Consider the following 21,319-nt stretch of genomic DNA (forward strand, 5'->3'; position numbering starts at 1 on the left):
CCACTGTGCAAAGAGCTAATGTCCTGGTTTGTGTTTCTTGTTTAGTTTTTGAGAGACATTTCTGAGACCACAGAGTGACGACAGACAGAGAGAGGAGGCTGCATCACACCTGAAGCAGCGCATTTATTGATAATCAACCAAAAAAAGAAACGATAACAATTAAACTATAATGAGAAAAATGCCAAGTATCGGCCGCAGTAATTGGCATGACCGATAATCCTTCTATCACTAGCTTTGATTACCGGTATCCCAATATTCCAAATGTAATATCATCAGGGACGCCCTGGGTAATAAAATGTTCCAAAATAAATCAGAACAAAATTCATCCCTAGGGCCAGAAAAGACATCACATTTAGTGTAGTTTATTATTTGTGTGTGTTTTTTGAAGATTAAATTGTGTAAATCTATTCTAGTAGAGCCCAAAAATGAAGAAGTACATCTGTAAATAGGATTTATACGGGCTCTTTAAGTACAGAGCATCTATTTGACTGGATGAAAGGGAAAAGTAAAGAACGGTTAAACTGAGATCTCCTGACTGAGTTCCAATATGCTAAACAAGAGGTGTGAGATAGCATCTTTCCATTTATTCCTCCCTCTCTGAAAACGCTCTGTTAAACTTAGCACCAGCTTTCTGTTAAACATTTACAAACCAAGATAATACTGACGCCAAGGTTTATTTATATCGAACCGGGAAAAGCTCCTTCCAGAGCCACATAAAACATTGTACAACCGCTGACTTACTGGTTGACTTTCTCCTTTTATCCCGTTTATTTTGCATTTAAGGACAAGTAATGCGGCAGATCTTTTGTTCGTGTGTGCAATGTGCAGCTGTATTACGCAGGAAAATGGAAATATGTGGGAATAAATCCTTTACACAATGTTGTAGTTTACTCACCGTCAGCATGTCTGTGTTGATGTTCGGAGGATCCAACAAACGCGTGACCGACTCCATGAAGACGAAGAAAGCGATGACCATCAGAAACAGGCCGTTGATGAATCCAGACAGTATTTCAACTCGACCGTACCTGCAAAACAACAGTTTCTATTTTTAGACATCCAGCTGAACCTGAAATGAATTATACCATCATTCCTCCTTCTGGATGGATTTTACCCGTAGGAGAAGATCCTAGTGGCTTTCCAGCGGGTCATGAGGGCAGCGAACAGGCCCAGGACCAAAGCAGAGCAGTCGAACAGCATGTGGAAGCCATCAGAGATTAATCCGAGACTGTTGGTCCAAACGCCGTAAAACAGCTCCACAAAGGTGAAAGCCTGAAAAACGCAGAGCAACAAGTCGTAAAAGGATAAAAACAGAACACGTGAGGTCAGAACAAACTTTAAACACCAACCCAAGTCGAGAAAAGATGGCGTTAACATTTAATTAGCATCTGAAATTAAATTATTTTAATTTGTTTCCTGTTATGATAATCTGAATGTGTGTATTTTAACATGAAGGCAGTCTGTGAATGTGAGGTTTGCATTGTGTGTGTGCACGAGTACATTGTGAGATGTATTTAAAGAAAAAGTGGCTGTTGGACGATAAACTGTTATCTCATCTGTGATTTAAATAAATTTTGTGTCTCTAATATATTTACAGAAGCTGTCAAATTTAAATCACGTTAATAAAACAGCAGAAACATCAACTTTTAAAAGCCACCTTGCACAACTTTTGTGCAACTACAGAACACAAAACATTCTTTCTACCCAGAAACAATAAGCAAAGCAAAAACCATCACAGCCTCAGTGGCAGCTATGACCCTCACTGTCAAGATTTCTTATGATTTCATCTTTAAACACGAGCATCATTACGGTCTTATAGGAGAGAAGGAACATTTACGGCCGATGTCCCTGCAATAGATTCTAAATCTCTATTAAATAGTTGACATTTATAGACTGTAAATGCAGAACTGCAGTTTCTTTAAGCGCTACTTTGTCATGTTGTTGTCATTTTTCCCATCAACACCATTGTACCTCTAAGAATCCATCCTGTGCTTTGTTGGTGTTGTATTTCTTTTTTTGTTTTTTTTTTTTACAAATTTGACAAATTTGGAATGAAATCAGAATAATAGGATTTGCTCCTTCCACCTGACTTACCAGGTTGAGACAAAGGAAGTAGAAGATCTGTCTGGAGTCGTACTCCTCCAGGATCTGCTTCAGGGAATCTTTGATGAACCGCGGGAGGGACTGTGACGTGTGCTGCAGGGCGTCGCCCATGAAGTTGTACAGCGGCGTCCCTTCAGGGGAGTAACCCACCAAGGTGCCCTTCTGACCTTTCTTCGATGGAGACGAGAGAATACTGGAGGCTGTAGAGAGAAAAACAAAAAATAGGCTATAGATATAGATATTAAGGTTAATCTCACAGCTTTGGTTGCATGTCAGGAGGCCAGAGCATGAAAACACTGTGCATTGTGTAACATAGCAGGTTTAATTCTGGTTAAACTGGGCTTTTAGGTTCCTTAAAGAGACAGGAGCTAAAACAGATGGTGAAAAATGGTGCTACAATAATGTTTCTATTGAAGACTAACGCATTTAAATAATCCTAGTCGACTCCAAAACTGAAGTGATGAACCTGAAAATGAGCATAACATGGACTGTTTCAGTAAAACGCATCCATTTGACTGGATGAAAGAAAAGTCTGGACAACACTGATGCTGCAGAGGCTGACTTTTGAGCTCCTCAAAGTGGATCATAGAGTTCCAATAACGCTAAATAAACGGTGATAGATCTTTCCAATAAATCCTCCCTGTTGGATAATGCTCAAACTCCGCACAGGCTTTCTGTTAAACATTTATAAACCGAGATAATACCGACGTCAAGGTTTATTTCTATCAAGCTGGAAAACCAGAGAAACATAAAACGGTTTCCACACTGGTGTACTGGTTGAGCGGCGCTTTGAGTTTGTTGACTTTGTCCTGCTTTGAGACAAGGAATGAGGCAGACCATTTCTTTTTATGTGCAATGGAAAATGGAAAAAAACTCTACTACCAGGCCCTCATTTCAATTTCAAACGTCTCAGGATTAAAGGTAAAAATGTAACAGGGAGACGAGAGAATACAGGACGCTGCAAAACGAGATGTCAAGGTGAATCTCACGCTGTCTAATAAAGTCGAATCAAGCAGTATTTGTTTGTTCTGATGTCATGAATGTATCCAAACCCTCCTGGTCTCGCTCTGCAGTTCATTTTTTTCTGTTGAATCTAAGAAAGTAAAGCGTTGTGCTGGCTGTGTTACTTACACATGATGAAGAAGATGGCGCTGACCAGCACCCCACCAGACAGCACGTGCTCAGTGCTGACCTGCTGGGGCGGTTTGCTCATGGAGCGGAGCTGGTCGGTCAGCGGGTGAGTCCAGAAGTTGGCCAGCAGCAGGGCGCTGAGGAAGAGGGCGATGGCGCCATAACGGGCGCACCGCGGCGTCTCCATCTTGGCGCAGCAGATGGCCTCGACGTAAAACTCCAGGATCATGACGGAGAAGATGATCATCCCGAAGGGCAGGACGAGGGACGACCACGACTCCACTTTGCTCTGAGGTGGAGAGCGAGTGGATGAATAGTGATCAGAGGTCAGATTAAAGGTCAAGGGGCAGAGATGAAAGTTAAAATAACAAAAAGTTTTACGTTTAGGTCTTTAAACCTAAGCAGTTTTGGGGTGTTTTTTGCTCCTGTCACATTTTAATTCGCTGTTCACTGCTATATAAAGTCCTGCACCTCTATGCAAACAGGACAACCATGACTAGAAGTAAAGAGAACCTGTCTTTTGTGCAATATGATACAGTTATATGCCTTAAATCATAACAAAAGAAATTAAATCAACATGTACAACATTTTTCCAAGTGCCCACAGTTGTAACAACTGTTTTTCCAATACTGGAAAAAAAACAGTGGCTCTATGTACTATAGATATTTCACTACTTGTATTTTCAGTTTGTTTCTGTGATTGTCTCCTCTCTGCTCTGTGTAAACACTGCCTGCAGTTCAGCTAAATTTCTGTCACTTGACTGTTGGTCACAGCTGAGCGCAGAATTATTTGTTTTTTACATAATCTGATTACTGCAACCAGCTCATTTTTGGCATTTTTTTTTAATGTGAGACATGAATAATAGGTGATTTGGGTGAAACATCTCATAATTCTAGGCTTAATGTGTTTTTCCAGATAAAACTGAAAGTGAGAGAAGTTGAACGACCGGTGGAAAGCTTAAAATCCAGTGATTCTTTTAGTTTTTACCGTTTCTGACTCTCATAAATGGGGATTTTTTTTTGTCAAATAAAAAAACATCCATTTCTCAACCTGCAGTCAGGTTTTTGGGATTCAGAGAGTTAATTTAGGTGGAGCTTAGTGTAATTTAGAATTTTTATTTGCTAATTTCACTCATTTAACACCACATTCAAACAACGTTGTGAAGAATGTTACTTGAAGAGGTCACAGATTTCTAATTCTGTCACATGGTCTGTCATCACTGACCTCCGTGGTCGCTGACAGCACTATGACCCAGGGCAGCAGCACCACCGCAGAAACCAGGTTGTCGAGGGCGTAGAGCCGCTTGGCACCACCAATTTCCACTGATAACTTTCTGGACGCTGTGTGGAAGCCGACTTTCAGACACAAGGAGGCCACCAGCAGCACCACACCACCCTGACAAGAACGGGAGGACAAAGGGTGTTTGTTTTTACTTCACTGAACTTTTGCAGACAGCAAGAAACAGAAAATTTTAAGGTGAACCGTGGACTTACTTTATGATCTGCAACCCCTAAAAACGCAATGGCAGTGTAGAGGAAATGAGTGAGCGCGCTGTCATGGTGTCCCTCAGCTGGTTACAGGATGAGTCAAGGCAAACGCACAACAGAGACACACGATAATTATAACAGATCAGGTCAACAAACAGTAAAAACAGACAAACTGTTGCGCTCAAAGGATACGGTGCTCGGCCATCTTCGCCATCAGATCGTCGTTGTCGAAGAGGAGGAGGCAGATCACGGCGATGATGAAGAAAGCAGCACCTCTGGTCTGAGACAAACCAACAGAAAAGCATTTTACAAACCACATCCACAGTATTATAGTACAGTCATTTCATTTCAGACACTGTCAACATAACCTCCTGGTAAAGCAGTGTAACCTCCACTGTCTGGTTAAAACTATTTCAAATGTTTCAGTTACACTCTTTACAATATCTGGAGTCTTTTTCTCCACTTAAATACACTGTTTTCGTCTATGAGGTAACCAAATTTAAAAACTTGCTCTCTGATAAGAATTCTGGTTGATCACAACTTCAATCTTACTTCCTGGGTTACTCATCATTTCTAGCAGTTCTGATGAATTTCAACTCACAAAACTTATCTCTGACAATCAGACAAGTTGCACAGTAGTCTGACTGCTTAAACTGGTTTATCTGGAGGTAAAACTGAAACTTAAAATACCAAAAATGCCACTACTGTGGGGTCTTAATTTTAAAGTTTGCATCTGTTTTCTTTTTCAAACAGGTTCAGTTAATATCCAAAAGCTCTGTGGGTTATTATAAATGTCATAATAATACATAATAACAGACCCTGACTGTGGGTTTTTTACTTTACCACAGAGGAAATGAAACAGAAACTGTTTTAGTGAAGTGAACTGGACTTCAAACATCAGCAAATAAAACAAAAAATCAGTTTAAATATTGTTTTTGAGGTAAAGTGTGCCGACAGCAAAACCAAAGTTACTTAAAACTACAAAACATTCATAATCTATTCAGTGTAAAATACTTGTATGAATTCAAACCAGGCGTGTGAATGTGTAGCCTCTTACCTTGGATGGTCCGCCTCCTGAGTTTGTGAACAGGACGCCGAGGAGAGCGATGACCACCACATCGCTGTGCTCAAAAAGCAATAACGTCCTGAGAAAGACACAACTCAGATTTACATTCAGAATGCAAACACTCACAGCTAAAAGCACACAAATATTCTCACATAAAGTGCTGTTGCATTCAGCTGATAGGAGAACAGCAGGATATTTTACCTTAGAGGTCCACAGAGAGTCAGACCAAAGAAGCCCAGGAGGGATATGACACAGCTGAAAACAGCGTGCTTTAGTAACTTTATCCACTACGAGGAAAAAGAGATTAAAAAGGAATCAGATTATCCATCATGCAGGTTGACATTGTGGCCTTAAAGGAACATTTGAACAGTGTATGAATGTGTATTTTACTTTCACAAAATTAAATGTTAAATATTTTAAGTTCTGGAGACAACAGAAGAACAGTCAGAGGTTGGCAGAAGATTGAACAAACATACACGTGGCACTGCTGTTGAATGAAGGTGAGCTGGCACATAAAGTTAAGAACCAGAGAAGTAAAAAAAAAAAAAAAAAGAAAAGAAAAACACACTGACGCAATCCAACAGACCTGTCTTTTTGAGATGACTTTTCCAGATGAAAAAGGCTTTTGAAAGAAAAGGAGAATAACAGCACTCCTACAAAAGGAGACAAGGACTGATATGTAGTCACATCCGTTCATTCAAACGTAATAGATTAAATTAAACTACTGCACGTAATGAAAGTCGTAGCACTTACCCTAATTTCAATACGAAGATAAACTGAACTACGTGAACAACTTTGAGGATGTCGTACGACTCAAAGATCCCGAGAGCTTTGAGGACCTTTGAGATGATCAGTAAAACGATGTACCTGGTTAATCTGCAGAAGGAAAAGACAAAGAAAACAATCCATCAGCATTTGTGTGGGTGACACAGGAAAAACAAACATCACTTATCATAACGACGTATAGGCAAATTTAAGGTTTTCCATACAGTTTGCATCCAGAAGCAGTTTTTGTGGGAAGCGTTAAAATTATGAGCCAGTTAACCAACTTATCAGCTGATATTGATTACCACAACTGATTAAAAAAACTAATCATTATCAAGCAAAAATGGCCAGTCACTCATTCTAGCTGCTCAAATGTGAAGATTAGTAGCGTCTACTGGACACAAGCAATGGAATAAAGTGCTTGGGTACTGGGTAACTGTGATTTTAACTGTTGTGGACATTTAGACACTAAAACAACTGAGCAACAAACTAACAAAACACTCAGTAGTGACACTGAAGAAGCCCAAACAACGTTTTAGCTGCTGCTGTGGATCTAAATCAGTAAACTGCCACACATGGACCTACAGCTACAGCAATAAGACTTGACTGACTAAATCACATGAGATTAACTTAAGCACAAGAACAGAAAGCTACCTGGAATCAGGTACTTCCACCATGCCCAGCTTCCCCCCTGACAGGACGTTGCTGCTGTATTTATCCTCCATTTTCAAGCCCCAAAAACTTCAGTTACAGTATTTATGCTCCCAAAATCCTTTACATCACTGTTGCCAGAACAGTGACAACAAACCGCTGGAGGATATAAACAAGCTGATTCTGTCTCTTATTCATCCTCCTGTGGTGGTTTTCAAACTAATCTGGACACAATCAGAAAGCTGCAGTCAGCTGCCAGCCTTCTTAGCCTGTTAGCCGGCTAGCTAAACAGCATGCCAGATGGGATTTAATCCAAAGTTTCCGGCTTCGTTGGTCCTCTGTGTCCGGCGTGCCTCACGGAAAAACATGTGGGCGCCTCGTTAGAGCAAGAAAATACCCAACATTTTAATCACAGTTGATGAAAATGAAAGAAAAAGTCCGGAATGAGGAGATAAAGCATCCGAGCTGACCAAGAAGCCACGGCACTTCCGGACACGGTAAACAGTCCACGTCACTGGAGTGTGTTCGCGAGCGCTGCTCCTGCGCAGTTCGTCTTTCTGCGCAGGCGAAGAAGAAAATGGCGCCGATGAGAATAACTAAAAGAGATTTTAATTGTAGTTTATGGCAAATAAACATTTTTCTGGTCATTTCTCATTTTAAAAATCTTGTATTTTAATTTACAATTTTACTTTTGTGGCGCTTTTTAATGACACTTACTTTGAGTTTAGGGCACTAAAAAGGTCAAGAATCTTTGTGTGCATCACTGATAAGGGTCTAAATTTCAGTACACATGAAACATGTGGCTAAATCCTTCATCTGGCATCTTATAAACAAACTGAGAAACTTTATGTCCAAGCAAACTTTTATTGGTAGTAGAAAAGACTCAGGTTGTTATGAAGGAGGGCAGTGAAGAATATAAAAATGTCTGACAATAAAAAAGAAACACTGGTGCTGCAAATGACGCAAAAGACGAATTTCAATTCAGTTTTATTTATATGGCGCCAATTCACAACATATGTCAACTCATAGTGCTTCACATAGTACGGTGAATACCTTACGAATTTTAAACAAAGAACTGGATTTCCTGAGTAAGCAGCTGGCAATGGTGGAAAGGAACCAAAAGAAAATAATAATAACTATAACAGGGAGGAAGAAAAAAAAACTTCAGACAGAACCAGGCTCAGGGAAGGCAGTCATCAGCCTCAACTGGTTGAGATAAGCGCAGGAAAAAAGTTAATCGTGTAAATTGATGTTTATTTCCCCAAATCAGTGACCCTCAATGCAGCTGTTTATTTCTGATGTTGCAGCTGCACATCAGAGCTGTTAAACCCTAAACTTCATTTCAATATATGAAAGAAATGCATTCAAGTCTAACCGCGTCCTATAATGATAGCTACCAGATGTTTCATTTATGAAGTAAATTTTGTGATTTATGCTTTTGAAAATAACATTAAAGCTGAAAAAGTTTACGAACCATGTGAATTCACTGCTTAATGTACAACTAGAGGTTGTCTGCCGATCAGGTTACTGTAAAAAAGAAAAACATTAAATGTGTGGAAACCTTATTCTCATCTCTTGTATGCTGAAACAGATGAGCTTTTTGATCACTTAAGATAATTAAAAACTGGACTGCACTAAGATGTCACAGCGAAGTTTGACATCAGGATGAGCATTTTGGTGGTACACTGGATTTAAAGTGTGCAAACAAGCATATACATCTTCAGCCTCTTTTGCAGTTGTTTACTAAAATCTGTCAAACATGGGATCATAACTTCACCCCAAAAGGTAAAAACAAAATGTTTGAGGACATGAAAAAAGCAGAGACGAATGGGTTTTGCCATGAAGAAGGTATGAGATGCTTCGTTGCTGGTATAGTGGTTTTATTTCAACATCCGCTCAGTAGAAGAGATTAGTCAAGAATTCCTCATGATTGTTAAAGATGTGAGATTTGAGTCCGGGAAAAACGATCTGGCCTCAACTCCCAGAGTGGTGACGACAAAACTTCAGTGAGGTCCGCACAATCCAAGCAGGATTTTCTCATAATGTCCCTTGGTGTCCATCTGCAGAACACAGACAAAAGATACGCTGAGTGTAGTGGAAAACACACCGTCAGTCATGAGCCAATTAGGAACATTTGAATATTTCTGCATTTACCAGTATGGCCTCCTGTAGGGTGGTGTCATACATGGCCCGGTACTCCTCAACGATCTTCTTCAGGTCGACCTCAGAGCGACTCACCAGTACTCTGATCAGCGTATCCTCACATGTGCCATGACCCTGTAGAAACAGGTGGAAAGCACCTCATTACTAGTCTTCTCATTCAATTCTAAAATTATACCAGGAAAGGTTTTGTACCATTGCTACATACTGTATGTGTATGGCTGACTATAATCCAGCCATGTTTCAAGTTGTGCAAATATTTATGGTGGTAGAAGGTCCAGGAGTCAGCTGCAAAACAGTCTTCTTTTTTTTTAAAGCCAACTTCTTGTTAGTGTAATCAATTTTCAGATATCTTTAGCATACCGAGCCTATAGAATCTAGTCACAATTTTGTACATTTCCCCCTTCTTTTTGCTTTTCAGCACTGCATCGTGGTCAATATAATTGGGGTTTTTGACGATTTACAAAACAAGAACAAGAGTTTTTCATGTCCAAGTGAAACTAAATATATAAATTCATAAGTAACAGCTCTCCTTAAGCCCCACCACAAATTCTTGGAAGGCCTGGGCTCTGAATCGGCCTCTCCCGAACATCCACCTCGTTGTCTTTAAGCAATTTCTGTGTAGCTTTGGTTGTATACTTTGAGTCTTTGTCTTGCCGGGAAAAATAAATAAATAAATCTTCTCCCAAGTTCTCCTGCAAACAGCATCAGGTAATCCTCCAGGATTCCTTTTACTTTGCTGCATTTATGTTGCCCTCTACCTTCATTAGATTTCCAGGGCTGCTGCTGAGACATAACCTGTCGTTATGATGCTGCCACCACCATGCTTTGCTTAGGGCAGGGGTGGGCAATCCTGGTCCTCGAGGGCCACAGTCCTGGATGTTTTAGATGTTTCCCTCTTCCAACACACCTGATTCAAATGATCAGCTCATCATCAAGCTCTGCAGAAGCCTGATAACGATCCTGATCATTTGAATCAGGTGTGTTGGACGAGAGAAACATCTAAAATATGCAGGATTGTGGCCCTTGAGGACTAGTATTGCCCACCCCTGGCTGACGGGGTGGATTGTTTGTGATGATCTACAGTGTTTGGTGTCTGCTAAACAAAGGGTTTAGTCTGATGGCCAAAAAGATCTGTTAAGTCACTTCCTAAAAGATAGTTTTATCTTCCAAAACCAGGATGAGTTTATTTTTCACAGCTTTCGATTGGCCACCGTGGCTTTAGGGTTATGCTTATACCGCCTCCTCTTGGTTTGGCATGCTCTTGCAAACACAAAAATGTGTTTTCATGCTGATTTTTTAAGATAAAGGAGCAAAAACTTAAATCATTTATGGGTGAACTGGCACTTCAGACTCCCACAGGAGACTCTTGTAAATCAGTTTAGATTGAAGCAGCAGAAACCAAGTGAGTCACCGTTTGGATCACTCTCCAGAAATACTGGATGTTTTATGTCCCATAATGCACCTCACATATTTAATATAACGCACCACATACTGTCTAAATGCCCACATCCACACCTCCAGTTTGTTCCACAGACATTTGTTTAACAATGTCAGGCTCAATCCAAGACAACCAAGATTTATTTATTTAGCCTTTGAAGCACATTTTACTGTTTCCAAAGAGGGAGTTGCTCCGAGTCAATCTGCTTGTAGAGTTTAATCAGAAAGACATTGACAAGCCTGTGTCGGTAGGAAAAAATGCAAACTTGAATCACCCCTTCAACACATGAAGCACTGTACGTTTATGTAAATAGAAACCTCCTGACTGAGCGTGGAAAAGCCAGAACCCCTGCCTCAACCAACACAGATAGAATAGTAGTCGAACATATGGTGAGGAAGAGCAGCAGAGATGTGGTCATGCTCACCTTCATGGCCAGATGGAGCTTCTCAGCGAAGAAGGCCGGTATGTTCCAGGCACATTTCACTAGACATCAAAGAGGGATATAAACATACAGTCACAAACTGAAAATATCATGCAGCGTCCAGATGCTGCTCACAGATAGCCTTCTTCCTTGTAGCTACAGTGGTCTGTGCAAAGATTAAAAAAGCTCCACAAGCTTAAGGAGATGCCAAAGAATGTGCAGATACTTTTCATTCAGATGGAAATTATTTTCTGAATCTTTGCATTCATGTTTTTTTTTTTTTGTTCTTTATGGAAACTCTTTCCAGTGTTTTCTCTCTGGATGCCACATGTTGCAGCTGGGACTTAACGGTAAAATCATATTCCTTCAAGTTTTACTAAAGCATCATGGTGCTCACAGTCGGTCCAAATTTACAACATATTCAGGTTCATGTTGACCTTTTATTTTAAGTCGGAATGATGCCAAATTTCTAACTTGCACACAAGAAATCAAATTCTACAGGGCTGCATAAAATTTGTTGTAACAGTGCTGCTCTCCAAAGAATGAATCTTTTCATCCTCACCACCTCTGCTCTTGCTTCATCCTCAGACGTTTACTAAATCCCCAGTATGTACCTCAGTTTATCCGACACTGTCTGTATTGTTGGTTCACCACCTTCAGATGTTTCCCCCCTTTTATTGCTTTGAAACATTGAATCATGGTCAATAGATTTTCCTTTTTTCACAAGAATTTCCTCCAGACTCTTTTATGCCAAAGTGACACGAAACAGATTTCTACAAAGTAATGTTAATGAATGAAAAATTAAAAATGTAAAGTAAGTGCCTGCATAAGTAATCACTCCCCTCAAGTCAGTATTTAGTAGATGCACCTTTGGCTGCAACTACAGGATCAAGGTCTGAGTTTGGACTTAACTCCTCATTCACCTTTAAGCTTTCTATGCATCTCTAGCTGTATGCTTCGAGTCATTGTGCTGCCAGAAACCATATCTGAGTCTCAGTTCTCTGCCATTTATTTTACTCCCAACCTTTACAAGCCATCCAGGGCCTGCTACCTTCACATCATGATGCTGCCACCACCATGCTTCATGATGGGAATGGTGCACAGTTTTTCTGCTAACACAGGGTTTAGTCTGTTGGCCAAAAAGCTAGATTTTAGTCTCAGATGAAGGAACCTTGTTCCAGTAGAGTTCAGAGTCTCCTGCATACTTCTGGTGAACTCTAGTAGAGATTGAATAGGAGCGTTTTGGAACAGTGGCCATCTCTCTGACTTCCAGCTGACCACCAGTTGGTTGCTCCAATGTTGAATTAGATGAGCCATTTTCAAAGGAGTGAATATTTATGCAGTCACTTGTGTTTTTAGTTCATATAAATTTGTTTTCACTTTGACATTAAAGAGTGTTTTTGTACATTCTTGTCAAAAATAAATAAATTAAGTTGACTTTAATTAAAGGAAAACTTTAACACTGACACTCAGCTAATCTGCTCCATTGACAGCGTACGGTTTGACTGACCACATGTGGAAATGACGCACAACTGCTGTCACATATTGTATATTATGTATTGATCATTTCTGATTGATGCACCAAAATAAACATTTCTAGTTTCCAACTGAGCACCACAAGACAATCAGAAATATTGACATCTGGAGACTGATAAACCTGCAAAACTCAAATGACAAAGCCTGTTCCATTCCACCAGCGACACAGAATATTATTTATAGAAAGATATGACAGAACATCAACCTACCGACATCGATGAGACAGTCCTCAATGTCTCCGCTCAGCTCCATGTCCAGGGCTTTAGGTAATGTGATGTCGCTGATGGCGGCGTAATGCTGGAACGCTGGTGAACAGAGACAGACGTTCACAGGTGAATAGGTTCTCCTCTGAAAGTCACTGTAGTCCAGTTCTGAGAGTTCTGCATGTTCACTCAACACATTTGTGGAATTAAGACAGTTTGCAAAGATCTTGAGACAAAAACATCCAGATTTCATGAGTCACAGAGTAAACATTTATCTTAGATCCAAAACAAGAATAATGATACAGCAGCTCTGCTCTCTTAGAATCAGAGCCTCAAGGAACTCTGGAGATATTTCAGGAACCGTGTTGGTTTAGGGGGTTCCTTTAACAGCTCCGTTCACAGAGGAGGCTGCTGAGGAACCTCGTAGAACTCCAAAGGGGTTCCTGGAGGGTATTTTTGTGGATTTATGTACAACATATCGGCTCATTTTAAGATAAAGGGAACGACACTGGTAAACGTATTATAATGCGTACTTGTAAATTTTTTTAAAATCTCCCAATTAAACATATTAAGGATTTAGTTTAGGTTATAGGTTTTTTTTCCCACATTAAATAATGGAAATTTTCTGAATAATGGTGAAGATGTTACCCACGAAATGTACGTTTTAGAGACTGGGTTTGCATTTTGGGGCAAATTGTGATCTTTCATAATAATAATAATAATAATAAAAAAGCGCTTTTCAGGATACTCAAAGATGCTTTGCCAAGTAGGGAACAGCAAAACATACAAACAGAAACAAAACATAATGGGAAAGGATCATAAAGAAAGAGGAGAATTGTGAGTTGTAAGCAGTGTTGAAAAGATGTACGTCTTTCTGACTTTAAACACGGGCTGCAAGGGGGATCGGTGGTTAGCACCGTCACCTCACAGCAAGAAGGTCAGCGGTTCGCATCCCGGTGAGGACACTCGATATCTTTCTGCGTGGAGTCTCCATGTTCTCTCCTTGCAGTGTGGGTTCTCTCCAGGTTCTCCGGCTTCCTCCCACACAGTCCAAAACCATGTTGAGGTTAATTGGTGATTGTAAATTGTCCGTAGGTGTGAATGTGAGTGTGCTTGGTTGTCTGTCTCTAAGTGTAGCCCTGTGATAGACTGGTGACCTGTCCAGGTGAACCTGCCTTCACCCTGAGTCAGCTGGGATAGACTCCAGCCCCCCATGACCCTAGTGAAGATTAGGCGGTGTATAGATGAAATGAAAAATACTTTATTTATCCCAGAAGGGAAATTCAATAGATAATGGATGGATGGACTTTAAACTGTAATCCCAAAAATAAATAAATGGTTTTATTTAGGAACACAAGAGTGTTGTTTAAATACATTTCTTATATTTGGGGGATAAAGACATTCCCTAATGATAGCAATAATCTCAAAATGGAACCCTAATTCCCGCAAACAGTTTTTTTAATAACCCCTCTTATGGAATCCCAAAAGGTTCCTTGAGGCTGTTCTGTGTTTGCAAATGGGTGGACATGCAGCATAAAGTGGCCTGTTTTAGAGGTTTTCATGCAGAGTTTGTGCTCCAGGTGCAGCCTTTTCCTTGTCTCTGTCCACCATCACAAAAATATTAATGTAAGTCAGTGTTTCCATTTACACGATACTTTTGTTTCTCCCACACTTGTCGCCCAGTAAACAAAACAGAACGCCTTGCCTCATGTGAAGTCCACAGAAAGCATAATTAATCAAAAATCCGGTTGGTCCGTGTTGTTCCCACAGTGCTGGGTGTGTTCCACCCGTTACCTGGATCAGTGCGGTTCCACCTGTTTGTCCAGGTGTGTGTTCGCTCTGATGAGCCAAACCTAAAAACGCACAAGGTTTCGTTTGGAGCACTCACTTTTACAGAGCTGAGGGCCGCTCCGCGTGGTCAGGATGTCAATGAATTTGGGGACGTCGATTCCTTTGGTGTTCTCGCCTGATTCAAACAGAATCTGCAGAGACATGTTCTCTTAAAGACTTACACAACAATAAATGATAACCCTTATATCCTCTTGTTGTCTGTGAGCTGTTGTTTACTTATGAGTGCATACAGTGGTTTATTCTGAAACTGTCCCCAATAAATGCAAAAGTTCTTCCTGTTTCAGTGACATTTCAGCAAAAATCTGACATTTATTTGTAAGAATAATAATATAAAATTGGGATTTATGTGCACATGGTTTTTATGGGTCAGTAAGAAGAATGTAAACAACTACCAGCTTAGAAGATCAATTCACTTTTCCTTATTGTACCTCTGCATCCTTTCGGGCCTGATCAGAGTCCACTTCATGGCTCTCGTCTTTGTTTCCACTCATCAAGGACAGAAGAGCCGTGGCGAAGTCGCCTCCGGTCTCGTCCTTAACAACCTCCTCCAGATCTTCTTCGTACTCTAAAAGAACGAGAACGTTTCAGAGGAAAGTTAGCAGACTTTGCAGCAGTAAAGTTGTAGTCGCTGCTGTTGAACGTGCAGCCCTGTAGAGGAATTCAGTGCTGCTCTATTGTGTGTCAGCGACATACCTAAGATGTTACACAAAAAGAACTCAGCATTGCAGACGAACAAATAACAGAGTGTGTGTGTTTAAAAACCTTCTTTGAAGACCCTCTTGATCTCTTTAATCTCGTCGTTTGTTCTGGTTGCAAAAACCTCCACCAGGACGTCCTCGTCGGTGCCCAGACGCTGTTGAATCAGAGCAAATGATTAAATCTAAATAAAGTAAATAGCAACAGAGCAGATATCTGTTGGAAAGAAAATTGTGAATATTTTCTGTTAAATTTTAATGTAGTCTTCTGAGCAAGATAGTCAACAAATGCCTCAAGTTCACTGAACATTTGCACAAGTATTTTGAATTCTCTTCTCATTTTATCGATACTGTTCTCTCTGCTATTGCACAACAAGTAATTGTAGTGGTTTCTTCATTTATAGTGCTCATTTGCTCTGATTATTATCTATATCATCTGGACTTTCAGTGATTGTTTTTAGATCCACGTGTTGAGAGAAGCAGGTTTGTCACCATAAGCTCAACTCACATTAACAGCACCGTTTTGGGAATTATTAGTAATAAAATAATGTAAAATAGCACCAATACTAGATTAATTGTCCTCATTATGCATTAAAAAAGTTCCCCCGTCAGTGTTTTACTGTTATATTTGACGTTTTTGGAGTAGATTTACTGCTGTGATCATGTTTATGCTGCATTTTACTGCTGAGGTTGTTTAAAATTGGGATGATTTTAACCATTTTATTTACTTTTGTGTGGTTTAATCTACAGGAATACAACATAATGATCAAGAGCATCATGTTTGTACTATTCCTGTCCGGTAAAAAACAAAATATATAAAATGAAAAGCAAAACAGTCATGTTTCCAGCTCTGTGACAGTGCATTTAACAGCTAATCCAAGAGGTTTTTTTTGTTTTATTAGTTTAAATATCACCAGGAAAATAACATCTAAATTCATGAAGACTCACAATATTCTTTAAGCTTTGAGAATTTTGACAAAAAATCCCCACATTTGTAAATACACGAGTTTCACTGAACAGGAAGGAAATGAAAAAGTGTGATCTGAAAAGTGAAGCTGCTGAGATGAAGAAGAGTGAGAAGAATAAAGCAAAATGGAAAAACTCACGTACAAGTACCTGCAATTCGTATTTAAATACAGTATTCAAGCAAATGTGTTGAGCGAGTTAATGTCCTGCACACCAGAACAGCAGATGATTCATAGTTCTTCTCCAAAAAAACCCACATTTGAACTCAAACTAACTTGTGAGTCTAATGTAGGAATGAAGCAGCAGCAAAACAGTTCATGAATAAATCTCAGACAGCTCAAATCAACAAGTGCCTTTACGCTAACTGAGACTAATTACTGTTTATGTAAAAGGGCATTTAATCAGGTATTCACCTTGGTGGCTTTCCTCAGCAGGTAGGCGTCAAAGTGAGCCGGCGGCTTGAGCAGAGCCAGAGAGACGTCCTCCAGATCTGACCTGAGAGCTGATTTCAGATCCGCCTCCAGACTCTGGAACACACACACAGCAGCAGACATGAAGGATGCTGGAGGTCACATCAAACCGCCATCAGACGGAGACTAAAGCCGTTATCCTGCAGTTTAAAGGTTTTCTATTTGTAACTGGAGTTAAATATTTAAATACCACTCACACAGTTAGTAATTATAGGATGACGGCACACTGAAGACTTTTAGCACGTCAAGTGATGGAACGAGAACCTCTGGCGTCTTTCCAGCAAGATTTTTATTTATTTTTTTGTTCCAACAACATTTTGAGAAAGTTCTGAAAAGTCCTTTAAGCTGAAAAGTTTGCTTTTAGTTCCCAGAACGTTCTTATTTAAAATAAAATAAAAAAAGGCAGGACAACTAGAGATGTTGGTGACATTATTGGATTGTTCTGCGCTAACTTCCAAATGTTGATTTGTTATCATGCAACGTTGTGGGAAGGTTTTATAGAGGAACTGCAGGCTAAATGTTCCCCTTTGGGGTTATTCACATTACTGGAACATTTTAGGAAGAAAGTTCTGTCAGGAAAGTACTTAAGATGTTGGTCTGAGAAAGTTCTTACTTCGTTATAATGGAACATAATCTGACAGCATCCTCCAAACATCCTTTAAACGTTCTGTCTTGGTTCACTTTTAACCTAACAAGGGTATTTTTGGACAACGTTCTGAAGTAGTTCTGGAACCGTTTTCAGCAGGAAGCTTGCTTTAAGTTCCCAGGATGTTCTTCTTATAAAAGGTGAGACAGCTGAAGGAGAAAATGTTTGGTGAGAACGTTGTTAACCCGTTATGTTGCACTGAGAGAATTGAAATGTACCGAATCAAGGAAGGACTTATGGTGACGGTGGATAAAACCAAATTAAAAAGCAAAAGTTGACGCCTACATGATGATTTCTAAAATATCAGTTTCTCATTCAACACAAATACAAACAGTGTCTGAATATCTTCAACACTGACCATCAGTTTTCAGTGGATTGAAACGGTGTTTGCAGGTCCACAAAAGGCCTAGAAAGGTTTCTATGTCTTCAGAACACTCATGGATGAGTCTACTGGGCCTTCAGCCAAGTGGGCTAATATGAGAAAGTCAACTTTAATACTGCCAAACCTGTATAACATTTAAACCAGTTTACGTTGTGAAATCAGTCGGATTAGTGACTTTTAGGTTCATCCTGCTGCTGACTTATTGTCGTTTGAGTCAGTCTCCATGAGGAACGTGACTCACCTTCCCAGTGGACGCTTCATAAACCGCTTTGATCTTCTGCCTCTGCTCGTTGTTTCTTTTCACCAGGACGGCGATGATCACGTCCTCGTCCACGTCTGTGGGGACAAACTGGACTTATTTCTTCAAAGCACCACAAAAAAAAGTGGAGTTTTGTGTCTTAAGATTGTAAAAGAAGTTGCATTAGCATCCACATGAGCATCAGCCATGTGCCCATCGTTCTTCTCTGCAGGCTCAGACGTTCACCTTTACTTTCGATGGCGCTCTGAAGGACCGAAGCGTCGCTGCTGGCGTTGAAGTTTGGGTACGGAGTGATTGTTCCATAATATTTAGGCTTCTCTTTACCCTTCACCTGCAACAACAAGCAAGAATAAAGATGTTTTACTAACGCTGGCTGCTGCAAACTATCTAGATCCCAAAGTTTGAGCTTTACAGTAGGTCACTGTTTGTGTGTTTTTTCTGGCAAACTTGCAGTCAAATTTCCTTTTTTCTGCATTATTTTACAGTGCTGTAGTTGTTTTACAAATTGGGATTTTACAAACTATTAATACTCGTGTTTAATGTAAAGAAAACCAAAATAACAAAACAAAGAAAGATCACAACGTGTGACTGGAAAATGACACTGATTTATTGTGTTAAATCAGCAATAAAAAAATAATTTTTTACAGATATTTACCCTTCTTTTCAGTATTTTGCTTTTTTCCTTTCTAACATGTTTATTGCAAGATTTTCATAATTTCTTTCATTTTTTTTTAAAATGACAGAGTAGTTGCTAATATTTAAAGTTTTTTTTTTTTTTTTTTTAAAGAACACAATACACCTTTTTATGTTAATTTTCCATCATTTATTTTAGTACATTTTTGGGTTTCTTTGTTTTTTCCTGACATTCTAGCTTCCACATTTATTTGGTTGATACTCACTCTGACGGTGTCGTCCGCCGGGTCTCCTTTACGGATGATATCTTTGAAGAACTTCTTGAACGCGGACATCTTTACTGAGCAGGAAGTTAAAACCACAAACAGAAGCTCTCACTGCAGACAGAGAAGAGGAGGAGGGTCGTCACATCTGCCTCCGATTCTGAGCCTCCTCAACCTGTCGAGTCTCTTTAGGTGAGCGATTGTGTAAATGGAAGCAGGTGTGAGTCAGAGCGGCTGCACTTCAGCCTCCACCCATCACGTCCACATCCAGATCCACATCCAGCCTGTCTGACCTTCTGACCTGAACTTTCCTGCTTCGGCCTGTTAGCCGCCATCTAAATCCAAACCATTTATCCTCTGTCCACCTCGTCTTGTTTCTCCTCAAAACGTCCTGCAACGTTCTAGTAATGCTTACTTTTAATTCCCAGAATGTCCTTCCTAAAGGACAGATTGCGTTCTCTAAAAATGTTCGGTGACAACATTACTGGACCGCGATGCACAAACGTTCTTCAAATGTTGATTTGTTATCAAGCAACATTAATGGAACATTTTAAAAATGAAGTTCTGTCATCGGAAGCCTCTGGAAAGCATTTTACATCGAGAACGTTCTTGCTTTGTTATTATGGAACATAATTAGACACTGTCCTCCAAACATTCCATCTTAGTTCACAAGAACATGTTTTCTAACATTCTTAAAACATTCTGAGACAGTTCTGCAGAGTTCTAGTAATGTTTTCAGTTTTATTGTAGTTCCTATAATGTTCTTCTGAAAGGTGGGATCTCTGAAGACATTTAAAAATGTTTTGTCTTGGGACGTTACATCCTAACCTTCTCAAAACAGTATGTTGCGCTGAGAACCTTCTACGTTATGTGATAACGTTATTGGAACGTTTAATCAGATGAACGTGGTGTGATATAGCTCCCCAAAACATCCTCAGAACATTGCAGGCTAGATGTTCCAGCTTTGCTAATACGGAACATTACAAGAACGTCTTATTGAAATAAAAATCACCTGGAAAACATTGTTAGAACGTTGCTTTGAGAACCTTTTTCTCTCAATATTAAAGAACATGATCTGACAGCGTCCTCCAAACATCTTCTGAATGTTAAAATAGTTTATGATTAACCTCATGGGAACATTATTTGAAATATCCTGAAAACATTCTTTCAACATTAGAGTCAAACTTTACACCATAACTTCCAGATAATGTTAGCAGATGTTGTCGGAACGTTCCCTGTCTAACCTTTTCTGGTTTTGCTGCTACAAAAGCCTCCTAAATAAAAGGCTTTGACTTTCCTCTGTTAGGTTCAGGAATCCAGAAGCCTCACCTGTGCGATGACGTCCGTCCTCTCACCTGAGTCTGTCTGCGAGCCGTCAGGTGGAGTATTTAACCCTGCAGAGTCTCCGCCCACCTCTCCGTCTGCTGGATCCTCAGCTGGTTTTATTTCCACCTGCAGACGATCAGCCAATAATCAGCCTCAGAGTCGACATTCCTGCAGGCTGACGGACGCTCCGACCGGTTCCGTCTGCTCAGACTTGTGCTGTAAATCTTGTGTTTCACCCTTTAATCAAACAACCTGTTGTTCACCTGGACGTGCAACAAAACAGCTAAATAACTAAATGTATTTCATGTTTAAAGGAGAAGTAAACACACATAAACATCGACCTGAGACAATGTTTTTTAGACAATTACACGGCTGAACTTGATGCTCTGCATTTTTCTGCAGCCTGTGGTTAAAGACGAAACGCCAGCAGAACGTTTAAAGCTGTCAGTGTCACCTGAGTCAGTGAGGACTACAGGTTAGGAAATAAAGACTCTTGTGACTTTTAACACAATACAGTCAGTTTAGGTAAAGCAGGCAGCAGGTTCTGGCACTAAAGAGGAGGAAAATACAGAATATGTCTAGTAGTGCTGCATTTATGCTGATAAATGTTAAACTGGTAGAAATCTGGTGAGTTTCAGGAAGTTATTTTGTTCTCAGTTAATCAGTTTGTCTTTTTCCTTTCTTAAAAAAAATACTGTACATGAAAGTTCAAATAAGTCAGGGTTGTAATGTAACGAAGCACTGAGCTGAAGAACTAATTTAGGGAATTTTTCTTAACATCAAATGGAAATCTAAGACTTTATACTTTTTAAAAATTGTTTTTCTTGCAGCTTTTGTATCACTAAAAGAAAATGAAGCATGTTGTTT

At 39.8% G+C, this 21,319-nt stretch overlaps 2 protein-coding genes across 2 annotated transcripts; both read right to left on the reverse strand.

Annotated features, from left to right (window-relative positions):
• Positions 1-895: 895 nt before the first annotated feature.
• slc30a5 (solute carrier family 30 member 5) lies at positions 896-7,692 on the reverse strand (the record flags this gene model as incomplete). Its single annotated transcript, XM_008289054.1, has 12 exons — positions 7,204-7,692; positions 6,538-6,660; positions 6,371-6,437; positions 5,986-6,071; positions 5,776-5,863; positions 4,911-4,998; positions 4,725-4,801; positions 4,456-4,626; positions 3,232-3,520; positions 2,092-2,300; positions 1,112-1,269; positions 896-1,025 (listed from the first exon to the last, which is right to left on the reverse strand). Coding segments are annotated over exons 1-12 (1,557 nt in total), but the record flags the coding sequence as incomplete, so codon positions are not given.
• Positions 7,693-8,437: 745 nt separating this feature from the next.
• On the reverse strand, positions 8,438-20,490 carry LOC103362635 (annexin A1-like). Its single transcript, XM_008289040.1, has 12 exons — positions 20,456-20,490; positions 19,130-19,240; positions 18,456-18,561; positions 18,213-18,307; positions 16,887-17,000; positions 15,575-15,665; positions 15,241-15,377; positions 14,850-14,943; positions 12,968-13,063; positions 11,226-11,284; positions 9,355-9,477; positions 8,438-9,260 (listed from the first exon to the last, which is right to left on the reverse strand). The coding sequence occupies exons 2-12, from the start codon at positions 19,196-19,198 to the stop codon at positions 9,204-9,206; spliced, it is 1,041 nt and encodes a 346-aa protein (XP_008287262.1). The 5' UTR covers positions 19,199-19,240; positions 20,456-20,490; the 3' UTR covers positions 8,438-9,203.
• Between the last annotated feature and the right edge of the window lie 829 nt (positions 20,491-21,319).

This window comes from Stegastes partitus, unplaced genomic scaffold (genome assembly GCF_000690725.1).
Source record: "Stegastes partitus isolate 25-593 unplaced genomic scaffold, Stegastes_partitus-1.0.2 Scaffold590, whole genome shotgun sequence".
In the NCBI taxonomy this organism is placed as follows: domain Eukaryota; kingdom Metazoa; phylum Chordata; class Actinopteri; family Pomacentridae; genus Stegastes; species Stegastes partitus.